Here is an 11,759-nt window from a genome sequence, read left to right as displayed (position 1 = left end):
GGTCTGCAGCATTTTAGGTATCTAGCTGGCTTTGAAGAGGATTTGTGTGGCACCACGAGCCAAACCAGGCAACGATTGGGACATGGACGCGACCAAGATAGATGAGGCTCGTACCTCCTCGTGGTTTGAGCTTGGGTAGACGAGCCGAGTAGAGTGATGAACGTTATGAACGGTGTGTGCTATATTTGGCACTGCCTCCCGGGTAATTCCGCGAGGTTTCTTCCCCTCACCATCAACGCCTGCGCAATAGTCAAGAGGGAATGTCTGCCATTCGGGGTCGGAACGAAAAAATACGACGACCAGTAAGTGGATTGCCACACTAATAAGTACTAGACTGATTACGCCTATCGACGAATCCAACTTGACTATAGTATCGTACAGGGGTTTTCGTCAGTTGACCCGTTAGAATAAGATCATGAATATGATCTGTCTGCGCCGCTCGTACTACCTCGTCTAGACTCAACTTCTTGAACGCGAGATCACCCTGACTCCGATGGCTCGTATACGCCAACCCGACCAGATATAACACGAAAGTTGCAGCGGGGATGATAGCGTTCAACCACCATTTCTGCCTATCCAAGTCTTCGACAACAGTCTGAAGCCTCTGAGACGAAGAAATACTCGTTTGCGCCGTTTGCATTATCCCATCCAGCATGGCTATCGTTGTCTCCTTCCACAACTCCTGCGTAAGAGGGCAATATTCCTCAGCGTCATTGCTTGGCGGTATAGGACCCAAAATCCCACCACGACATGAGATGTGCCAAAATGCAGCCCCTTCTCCACCCCACCAATTTAGGATTGCGTTGTTTACCGAATCCGCTATACAGGTATCGGAGCCAACTCCATCGTCACACCCAGAAGTGAATGCTGTATTGGCATTCAAATAATCATATCCATCTTTCTTCGGCTCCTCTGGCTCCATCTCCACCCAGTGCGCGCAGTAAGCGATATGCAACCCACCATCTTCAGTTGTAGTGGCATTCGGAATGAGTCCGGTGGTGTTGCTCACCCATAAGTACCTCGTCACAGCTGTGTTAACAAAACGCATCGCCACGTGCAAAGTCATATTCGCATTGGCGATGAACTCCCTATCTGCGACGTTTATGTACCACTGATGTGGTGAGGAATCCGGGTCAAAGGTATAGTTACTGAACCCTTCGCATTCGAACCGCCCGGATATTTTAGGTCCCGCGGGAAGAGCGTTAGTGGCCTGAGTGCTCCTGTCACCGGGTACAACCAACGATCCCCGAAGCGCTCCTTCATGACTCGTGTCGTTATCCAAAGCCCATACAATCGCCTTTTGAGCTGCCTTCAACTGTACTTTGCTGTTCAGGTGATCCAAATCACTATTCGGAAACATGGAGGTTGCATTATACGTAATATCAACGACTTTCGTCCCACTCTGCTTAACGATGGAGAAACCGAGGATCAACGAAATGGCCGTATTGACACCAAGGAGCGCCAAAACAAAAAGGGAGAGGAGGCGATTGTTTTTTCGGAACAAGAGGAAAAACGCATCGGCAACACTGCCTCTGATAGCGCCAAGATTCAGGTCAAGGTCCTTGACCGTGTTACCCTCCTGCATCAGGATAAACCAAGCCTGGTATGCGTTCAGCCTCAATAATCCGACTGAGGCTAACATCAGGCCCGCCTGCAGCCAGTATGTTATAAACGACTGAAGCAGTTGGAGGGCATTGTCGTTAGGATCATATGAACCATCGCAGGTTCCAGAAGACGGGCACGCGTAAATTTTGGGAAAAATGACGGCTTGAGTCAAGCCAATACCGAAGAGCATGAAGAATATACCGCCCATAACCCAGGGCGCAGTTTTAGATATGAGATGTAGCAAGATTTTCCACCGAGTTGTTACGGGATAACCGTCGAGAGACAAACGTGAATCAGAGATGTGACCGGACATTGGAGGAGGCGATACGGTTTGAGGGATGTCGACAGCATGTGTTGGTGGTAGTAGTTCAGCGGATTTTAAAGAAGGGCGAGCTGCTGCATCGTAGAATGTGGCTGATTGTTCCCGTGCGCTGAGCTCGACGTCTTCAGCCGTCGGCTTTCGATTCCTCGGAGCTAGTGGCGGCATGAAAATTCAATTTTTTGGATTTGAAGGAGAAAGGACTATAAACGACTCATATGAACACAATTGAATGCCCAAAAATGTGAAGAGCTCACTTTTAAATGGTGGAAAGGTATCGAGCGAGATAGGTTAGAGAATGGAGGGTTGCCTCTCGAATATGGCGGAAGTGAGCATTAGAAGTTTGTGATTTTAAATGCACATTCAATGGGACGATTGATTAATCAATCAAACTGCATGAGCTTCAAGCTCCAAGCTCCAAGCTTTCGTACAAAACTGAACTTTTTTTAAGTCTTTTGTTACCCCATACGTTCTGATAGGCATCGAACGAAGCACACAAACACCTGCGATGATAACCCATGACCGTCCGGTGACAATCGGCGTGATTATTCAATTCAACCGATGTAGTCGCATTGTTGCCTTCATGAACATGGGATCATTATTGAATCCCACTGACCGCGACAGTGATCATGAAAAGGTATATACTTATAGCTTTCCAGTCATTTGACTCGCCACCCTGTACTAAGAAGAATTGTCGGACAAATCTGGTTTCGTTCAGAACTTGGCGCCACGTGCTCATACGCTAGTATACATTTGCTGTTCTTATACGGATCTGAGAGCTATGATAGGGAGAGGCCCATGAGGCCATGACAAGGTGAGACTACCGACGCGTTGCAGACATTGGTGGCCCAAAGTCAAATCACATCACCGTCATCGCCACAAACTCATATACTTATAGTAAATGATAGCAATCGATTATATTAAGTAGAATCTTCTCCTTACACCCCGATGGCATTACGAGGTCAGTTTAACCGTTATATTATTATTCGCACTGATATACTACACATCTACTGTGACTGCGTACTAGCTGTAGAATGTTGGCCCGTGTTCCGCAATCGCATGTTGCCCTCGTACCCCCTGCCTGAAACCTCTACAAACTCGAAAGATTCCATTGCGTTCCTTCCATTGACAACGGTCGCCCTATTGTTGAGCAATACTAGCATAGAATTGCTATATACCTTGCTCATCATCAAGCCTGGCAATGAATACCAAGGAGTGATACCCAACCCAGCATTACTCCAGAGGGAAAGCAGAACTGTGTAAATCACCATTAAAATCGCTTGAAGAAGAATGAAGCCATTAGTTGAACAATTTCAAGACACATGAGTAGCCTCACTTGTTGCCATTCCCGTCTCGACGACGATTTTTACAACATTTGTAAGATGTGAACGTGTCTGATGTCTCATTGTTCTTTTGCGATATTTGATGAGCTGCCAGGATACCTATCTCAGAAGAGGTCTTACAATCGTATAAAGTTAGACTGACGAAAGTCACCATGCAGATAGTGATGGTTAAATCACAGATAACGTTAAGAGGGCCCCATATCTAATCGACCGATTAACGAAATATAACATTTGGCACAACACACCCCAAGTACTACTCACCCATTTGAATCCAATACTACACACATATCCTCCTCCTGCCTTCCAAACACGTGTATTAAGGACAATAGCGGAAAGTGATTGTGTTCCGCTGTAGCAAATAGCCCCAAGTATACCACTAGCTAGTTGACCAACCGACATCTGTTCGAACGACTATCATTATTTTCACGTCTCACGCTGAATTCGATCGGTGACTCACACATATAATCATGATTGTAAGCCAGCGTTTCTCGGAAATTAAGTATATTCGATGTGCGTACATCGACTGGATAACAATCGCCACTGAGTAAAGAATTGTTAGTGACGAAACTTGATCGCTTAAAAGTCATGGCGCACCAGCTGCAGTTAATGCTGTTACTGAAAGCCATAGATGATCCGGGTGCGGATGGGAGAAGTAATGAGGACGAAATCGATAGAACATTGCTTGAGACGAAATGTAGAGATCTACTAAAGCTAGACCTGTTTGGGCGACTCCTACAAGGTAGACCCAAACGATGGCTATTTTGAGGAGTGCCCTGTCCTTAGGGAATGACAAGTAATACGTATCTGAAGATGAAGACACATTGAGAGACAAAAGACGGTCATGGAAAGAACACTCACAGGCTTGGGCCGTTAAAATTCCAAAGAGCAACAGGTCAAAAACAACGCCAAAGAACTATTGAACACTGTTAGCGATTATAACCCATGTTTCTCGAAACTGTTGGGCGACTAACTAGACCCGGAATCACAACTGGAAAAGCGTACTCTCAGGAATGAGGGATAGAATATGGGACAGAAGTGACATACCCGGACGCCGTAACATATTGGGTTTGAAAAGGAGGTGGTGGGCGGTATGACTGAGGGACGGTGAGCTATGAACCTTTTAGCAGAAGGATTCATATATGTCACAGCTCCGCATATGACCTTTTTTGAATGATTCCAGTGAATGAGCCGAACCACTGCGACTTTCTCGCACAAACCGAAGTCTTCAAGTCGCTTGAGGTGCTACAATCTCGAACTTCGTGTACATAGGAAAAATAATCGCCAGTTCATCTACAACTTCATCGTTTTTTTCCTTTGAGTATACTGGTTTGCCACGATGAGCTGGGGATCCGGACTTCGGAGCGAGAGTCATCAAACTTCGAAGGCTTCTGCACTGTGATGACGCGAAGTGGTGAGGTGGCTGTTTATGTAATCACTAACATGTCAGTTTATCCTTGCTTGGTTAAGTTAAACGTACTCTCTGATCATGAAATAAAAACAACTGCGAGGTAGTCGGACAGGGGATGCACTGCTCATGATCAGGGCGACCCGAGTCGCCGCATTCTCTCCTCCGATCTCATCCCCCGGAATCCCGGGCCTACAAACTTTAAAGCCCTCCGTCTCCCATTCCGACTCCCGACGCAGTATATTCCCTCACATTTGCATATTCCCCTGCATATCCAAGTCGCCGGCCCAGAGGATATGCTATTGTTTACACGTTGTAACGTCCAACACTCTACATTCAACTCACGGAAAGATAGTAGAGGCTCGATGAGTCCCACATCATGATCTACTTCCTTCGACAACAACAGCCATAAGGCTCATTCTTAAATCCCATTAGCGATTAGGAAGTGATAATGCGGGGCGGTTCCTACCCGATGATCGGGAAGCAACATATACACCACAACACTTTGCTACTGTGTCTGTGAACTAGATGTAGAATTTTGGTCCCTAGTTCGCAATTGTATTTCGCCTCCAAGGTTCCGACCTGAAACCTCTATAAACTCAAAAGACTCCATTGTTTTCCTTCCGTTGGCAATGGTCGCTCTGTTGTTGAGCAGTACAAGCATCGAGTTGATATACACCTTGCTCATCATAAGACCAGGCAATGGATACCAGGGAGTGACACCCAGCACAGCACTACCCCAGAGGCAAGCAAGAAGTGTGTAAATAGACATTAGAATAGCTGAAAGAAATTGAATGAGTCGAGCTCGTCAGGATGTACGAGGTACCTCACTGGTTGCCATTCCCGTCTCAATTACAATTTGTATAATCCTCGAGATATGTAGACGCAGCTGATGCCTCATCGCTCTTCTGCGATGCCTCGCGAGCTTTTAAAATCATGTTTGAGAAAGAACTTAGATGATCATACGATTTTGAACTGACAAAAGTCACCATGCAAATGGTGATGGTCAAGTCGCAAAGAATGTTAAGAGGTCCCCATATCTTGATTTATCTGTTAATGACATGTAATATATGACATTTGACCGAGTGAAACCTTCTACATACCCATTTGGATCCAATGCTACACAGCGCTCCTGCCGCCGTCCCCCAAACCGATGCATGAATAACATCTGTGGAAACTGCCCCTGTTCCGCTGTAGCAAACGGCTCCAATTATACCAGTCGTTAGTTGACCTAGCGACATCTATTCAAGTGACTATCATCATCTCCAAGTCTCACGCAGAATGCTGGCTGCGACTCACGCATATAATCATCCCTGTAAGCCAGCGTTTCTTTGATATTAAAAATATCCTATGTGCATACAACGATTGGGTAACGACTGCCACTGGAGTAATTAGAACCGTCAGCTGAAAGCCTTATCGCTCAAGAATCATCTCTCACCGGCTGAAGTTAACGCCGTTATTGTGAACCATAAATGATCCGGGTGTACCGAAAGCAAGTCAGTTGTAAAAAGGAGTTGTAGGGCCGACAAGTAGAAGTCTGCTAATGCGAGGCCTGTTTGGGCTATTCCTGCAAGATAGACCGAGTAAACAGCTATTTTGAGCAGCGGCCTGTCTTTAGGGAACGAGATGTAATAGATATCTGAAGAGAAATGACCGGCTGGAGACAAATAACACTAGGAAAGGTGTACTTACAGACTTGTGCTGTTAAAATTCCGAAGAGTAGCATGTCAAAAACGACACCGAATAACTAACATTGCGGTAAATGGGTATGGTTCTGTTTACTCGCCGAATATGTCGAGTAACATACTAGCGCCGGAATCACTAGGAAAGTGCACCCCCAAGTTTCAGCAATAGACCGTGAAGGACTCACGGGGTGACGTGCCTTTGGGTAACATTTGGACTTGAAACCGAGGGGTATCGCTAACGGGAAGCCTGTGAGCTACACCCTATATGTACCAGATATGTTTATAAATGTCTCCCCGCACCTGATATCCTTTGAGCTGAGAACAAATGATTGTGCGGATCAAGCGAAATCCCTGCGACCTTCTCGCACTCATCACGACAAAATTATTACGCCTCAACTGATCTGGCAGGTCTCCGAGCCATGAATACCGCGCCTCGTAAATGACTAGTTGCATCAGTTATCAATGTGTTGTTGGCCAGAGTACAGCAGTTTGCTACGGCGACAAGGCCCTGACTTCCGGGGAGCGAAGCTAGCAAGCTTCGAATTCGAAGGCTTCTACACACCATGATGATCCGATAACGGTCACGATGAAACTATTCGTGTGCTCTCCAGAGGCTAGGGATAAAATGTTTTGCTTCATTTCTTTCTTTTGGCTACCGAGTTTGTGATAAGTTGATAAGTTGATAATGTATGATGTAGGATGCTTCCATGCTGAAATTAGATACGAAATCACAGAGGAGTATCTTCATGTTTTCCGACAACTGATAAGATCAAAACGTTCCAGCTTCGCGTCTTACTTGTCCCGGTCACTTCTAGAACATGCATCAGATACGGATGATCACGAATATGTGATTCTGAATACATGGCTGTCGCACCGAATACCTCGCAGAAGTATTTTTGCTGTTCTCGTTCATACTCTCCTCTTTTCTTCTTAGTCCTAAACAAGATCAAACGTCAAAACACCTTCCCAAAGCTTTTTCGCCACCATCTATATCGTGACTCTTTCGGTCCTCGTTCGCATCCTTGCGATTGTACATCTCAAGCCGTCCCGATAAAGGATATGAAATGAAGAAATTCTTCAGCGGCGATGGATCTTTCGGACCGGATCACCAGGGAGCCCGTGTTTTAATTTTGGTCGAATCTATGCTGTATATCTTGTTATTTCGCGAGTCCATCCAGTCGGGTACGAACGCTAGCAAACAAGACGTGTTCGGCGTCCTGAAAATGTCCGAATGAATTACCCTAGGATGAAGAAGTAGATATGTAATGGAAGCAGGTCGTTGTCAGGATTGTTGTAATCGTTGGGGTTGTGACTACTTAAGTGTATGGCGGGGACTTGACGAGAGCGTCCTCTAGGTCTCGACGTGGGGTGATTGACATCTACAGAATGCGCGAATTTCATCATGTCATTGCACGTCGATGGTGAAGTGGTTATCATGCTTGCCTTCCAAGCAAGCGGCACGGGTTCGATTCCCGTTCGACGTACTGGACGGCAACTTCAACTGTGTTTATTTATTTATTTTGCGTCTGCAGCACTGAGGTTTTTTGCGCCCTTTGTCCCAAGGGATAAGAAAATGCATGCCTCGCCAAGAACAGAAATAAGCATGAAGTTCAGAATGTCAACATAATTTATTATTTACTACTATGCCCGCGTCTTTGTAGCTGCAGAACTTCGGTCGCTCTCGAGGCCTCGGGCTGGGAACTCTACAAATTCGAAAGATTCCACTGCATTCCTTCCGTTGGCGATGGTTGCCCTGTTGTTGAGCAGTACTAGCAGTGAGTTGCTATACACCTTGCTCATCATAAGGCCTGGGAAGGGATGCAAGGCGTAGACATGCAACGCTCCCTGAGCCCAGAGGCAAAATAAGACGGTATAAACGACCATTAAAATAGCTAAGAGAGAAGAGTAAGTAAAATGGGTCAACATTTCAGGACATAGAAGGCAAGACGCTCACTTGATGCCATTCCCGTCTCGACGACAATTTGTACTAGCTTTGTTATATGCGAACGTGTCTGTTGTATCATCGTTCTGTTGCGATGCTGAATGAGCTGTTAAGGAACGTGTTTGAGAAAAAAAAACTCTTGGAATCATATAGACTTTGACTGACGAAAGTAACCATGCAGATTGTGATAGTCAAATCACAAATAACGTTGAGAGGGCCCCATAACTCCATCGACCGATTAACACCACGTAGCATTTAACGAAGTAAAACCTGAATACATACCCATTTGAATCCAATACTACACACATATCCTCCTCCTATCCGCCGAGCACTCGCATCCAAAATAAATGTGGAAACTGCCTGTGATCGACTATAGCAAAATGCCCCGAGTATGCCACTAGCAAGTTGACCTATCGACATCTGATCAACAATGATTATCTCAGAGTGTTCATGCAGAACTCGGTCGGGGACTCACACATATAATCATGGTTGCAAGCCAACGTTTTCCCGAAATTAAATATATCCTATATGCGTATAAAGACTGTATAACAATAGCCACTAAGTAAAAGAATAGTCAGTCAGATTCTTATCGTTCAGAAACCAACTCGCGCACCGGCAGCAGTTAATGCTGTTATCGAAAGCCATAAATGATCCGGGCGTACGGTGGTCAAGGAATAATCATAAACAGTCGTTAGAGAAGAAATATGAAAATCTACTAAAGCTAGGCCAGTCTGGGCCACTCCTGCAAGATAGACCCAAACGACGGCTAGTTTTAGTAGTGCCCTGTCCTTAGGGAACGAAATGTAGTAGATATCTGCAGATGAACGATAAGAAAATAGAAGAGAGATACGGAAGGAGCACTTTACATGCTTGGGCCGTTAAAATCCCAAAGAGTAATAAGTCAAAAACGACGCCAAAGAACTAATGAAGCTGCTAATGAATATAGCCCTTATCCCCCTTGAATATGCTGGAGATGACGAACCAACCCTGGAACCACAACTTGAAAAATGCAAACTCAGAAATCGCGGAATATAACCATGAATCGGAAAATGACTTACCTAGCCGTAGCATGTTGGATATGAAGAGAAGGAAGAAGGTGCCAGTATCGTGGCTGAGCGGAACCGAGCTACGCTCTATGCCAGACCGAGCCAGACCGAGGAATTATATATACCAAACCTCCATGCCCGAGATTCCTTTTTATAAACCCTGAAAATGATTGCACTTGTCAAGTGGCGGCAACCATGAGAAACCTTCTCTTGTTCCTTGTCATAACAAAATTAGGTTCTCCGAGTTCCGCAGATGAGTACCAACAATCTCCAAACATTCGCCTCAAAATAGATGACCCATGTTGGTCTTGAGTTACAGCAATTTTGTTTTTGCTACTAGTCACCCACTTGGCCCGGAATCTGGAGTGAGAACCATCAGGCTTTGAAGACGTCGGCTCGACATGGTGATGGTGGTGGTGGTGGTGATGGTGATGATGAAGCTGCCTCGGCGTTCCCACGAAATATTAACGTGCTCGGCATTACTGGTGGGCTTCAATTTATTTCCCTTGTCTCTAAAACGCGAAATCATGGAGGAAGCGAATATCTTGGAGTTACAGACAGATTACAGACCACTTACGAAATGTAAACGTTTGATATCGATGATTACCGGTTATCAAGTACATCAGATAAGTAAAATCACAACATGTGTTTTTCAATTGAATACAAGACTGTTGAGCGAAACGCCTCATCAAAGCATTCTTGCCGCTATCTATCTCCTCTTACATCATTCTTGCGATTATAGACGCCATCACAAACCGCGCTATCCCCTGCTCTGCAAACCCTATGACAGGTCAGTCAGAAACATGTGAAATAACAGATTTGATCTTTATCAGTTCGAAGTCCATCAGTTCCGGGGGTAGGGGATGGTCGAATAACGCATGAGGGTCACACGATGGGTCGTTTTGTACGCGCGCGACCGGTCGTTCGATGATCGTCTTACATAATAAGACTATACAGTACTATAGTATCATCTAGATTACATGCAGAATTCATCAACATATAGTATAATATTGGCATAGTATTGTGTTACTCAGTACCAGACTACCAGCAGTACCATGGTACTCTCCCTCCATGTAGGGTGCAAGTACCGTGGTACTGTGCTCTTATCAGTACTATGATACTCTCCCCAATAGGGTAAGAGGAGTACTGTGGTACTCTGCATTTGTGAGGGGATGAGTACTGTGATACTAGTCTCCCACAGTATCACAGTACTCATCCCATAGGATCATGGCAGTACCACAGTACTCGCCTCCTATAGAGCACTGTGATACTGTTGTCCTACAGTATCATGGTACTCACCCGATAGGGTCACAACAGTACCACGATACTCTCTTTCTAAATGAAGGACGAGTATTGTGATACTGTTCTCCTACAGTACCACGGTACTCTCCTTCTAAAAGAAGGACGAGTATTGTGATACTGTTCTCCTACAGTACCTCAATACTCGATCTGATAAGGTCATGTGACAGAATCATAGTACTGCCGAGTCACCTGTTCAAGCCAAAAGAGTTAATCCGCTTGTCGGCATCAATTTGCCGGCTGATGGGGCTATCCCGCGTGAACACTGTGTGGCCATCATTGATCAGGGCTGATGGTTGTTGCCGATGGTCTCAAGCGTGTGAAGACAACAGGCGGGAGCATCTGGTCACCGTCTCCCGTGCTTCCCACGCTCTCTTTTTGTTGATCACTCCCCCGAAATTTCTTTCCCACGCACATTGCTCAACACTCGGCAGCCGTTTCCCACTCCCCTTGCAGGTAAATGCCTTTAAACATTTTATAGGACTATGTATATTGTTGTTAGGATTATATGTATGCTATTTGTGAAGCAAACACATCAGTATTGCTGGAGTAATTTCACATATATCCTCTGAGGTTTGGTATAGTAAATCATGAATACTGTACACATTCTTGAGCCCCAATATGACACAGTATATGAGTCTTATACCTCGCCTAAGCTAGTATATATTCCTTTGAGGATTTAACATCAAGATTGCACAGGAATATCCTATATAATTTATAATCTAGCCCTTTTTGACCATTATATCGCATTTGCCCGGGCTTCCGCTGGAGCGCTCGCAGCGCGTTGTGAGCGCATATGTGCCCCTTAATGGGGGCTATCTAATAGAAAAAACATCTCGCTGATCGGACGAGGAATGAGAGAGATATATGTGATTCTTTGCATACTTATATGTTGATGAATGAACATTGTCACTTAAATTCGACTTTTGACTACCTTGCACGCTGAATCCTTATAAAATAAATACATAGGTCAATAGCTATAGAATGTGGCTTTCCAGGGCAAAAGGAATCTCGAAAATCGGTAAGGAAGTGAGGAAGTTAAGTCAAAGAGGGCCATTAATGCATCAACATCAAGGTCTATTCCCTTGAATACTTTCAACATCAAGAAGCACATT

General features: G+C 45.1%; 4 protein-coding genes and 1 non-coding gene across 5 annotated transcripts; 1 reads left to right on the top strand and 4 right to left on the bottom strand.

The window, feature by feature from the left end:
- Nucleotides 1-319: 319 nt before the first annotated feature.
- On the bottom strand, nt 320-2,092 carry AGABI2DRAFT_178715 (hypothetical protein; the record flags this gene model as incomplete). The annotated part of the gene is made up of 1 exon (XM_006461586.1): nt 320-2,092. One exon carries the CDS (start codon nt 2,090-2,092, stop codon nt 320-322), a length of 1,773 nt encoding a protein of 590 aa, XP_006461649.1.
- An 839-nt stretch (nt 2,093-2,931) lies between these two features.
- Nucleotides 2,932-4,414, bottom strand: AGABI2DRAFT_178714 (hypothetical protein; the record flags this gene model as incomplete). Its single annotated transcript, XM_006461585.1, has 7 exons — nt 4,312-4,414; nt 4,126-4,180; nt 3,862-4,071; nt 3,725-3,807; nt 3,529-3,666; nt 3,388-3,469; nt 2,932-3,203 (listed from the first exon to the last, which is right to left on the bottom strand). Exons 1-7 carry the CDS (start codon nt 4,402-4,404, stop codon nt 2,932-2,934), a joined length of 933 nt encoding a protein of 310 aa, XP_006461648.1. The 5' UTR covers nt 4,405-4,414.
- A 766-nt stretch (nt 4,415-5,180) lies between these two features.
- On the bottom strand, nt 5,181-7,393 carry AGABI2DRAFT_143474 (hypothetical protein; the record flags this gene model as incomplete). The annotated part of the gene is made up of 12 exons (XM_006461584.1): nt 5,181-5,452; nt 5,529-5,712; nt 5,776-5,913; nt 5,972-5,985; nt 6,111-6,311; nt 6,365-6,419; nt 6,480-6,493; nt 6,543-6,604; nt 6,658-6,672; nt 6,920-7,067; nt 7,154-7,293; nt 7,320-7,393. 12 exons carry the CDS (start codon nt 7,391-7,393, stop codon nt 5,181-5,183), a joined length of 1,317 nt encoding a protein of 438 aa, XP_006461647.1.
- A 376-nt stretch (nt 7,394-7,769) lies between these two features.
- On the top strand, nt 7,770-7,841 carry AGABI2DRAFT_t65. Its single transcript has one exon. It is a non-coding gene; the product is annotated as a tRNA-Gly (tRNA).
- Nucleotides 7,842-7,998: 157 nt separating this feature from the next.
- On the bottom strand, nt 7,999-9,370 carry AGABI2DRAFT_143473 (hypothetical protein; the record flags this gene model as incomplete). The annotated part of the gene is made up of 6 exons (XM_006461583.1): nt 7,999-8,249; nt 8,312-8,405; nt 8,582-8,719; nt 8,775-8,857; nt 8,913-9,113; nt 9,358-9,370. The coding sequence occupies 6 exons, from the start codon at nt 9,368-9,370 to the stop codon at nt 7,999-8,001; spliced, it is 780 nt and encodes a 259-aa protein (XP_006461646.1).
- Between the last annotated feature and the right edge of the window lie 2,389 nt (nt 9,371-11,759).

Source organism: Agaricus bisporus (genome assembly GCF_000300575.1).
Source record: "Agaricus bisporus var. bisporus H97 unplaced genomic scaffold AGABI2scaffold_6, whole genome shotgun sequence".
Lineage (NCBI taxonomy): Eukaryota > Fungi > Basidiomycota > Agaricomycetes > Agaricales > Agaricaceae > Agaricus > Agaricus bisporus.
The sequence above is the reverse complement of the archived record's forward strand: the minus strand, read 5'-3'. Positions and strand labels throughout refer to the sequence as shown.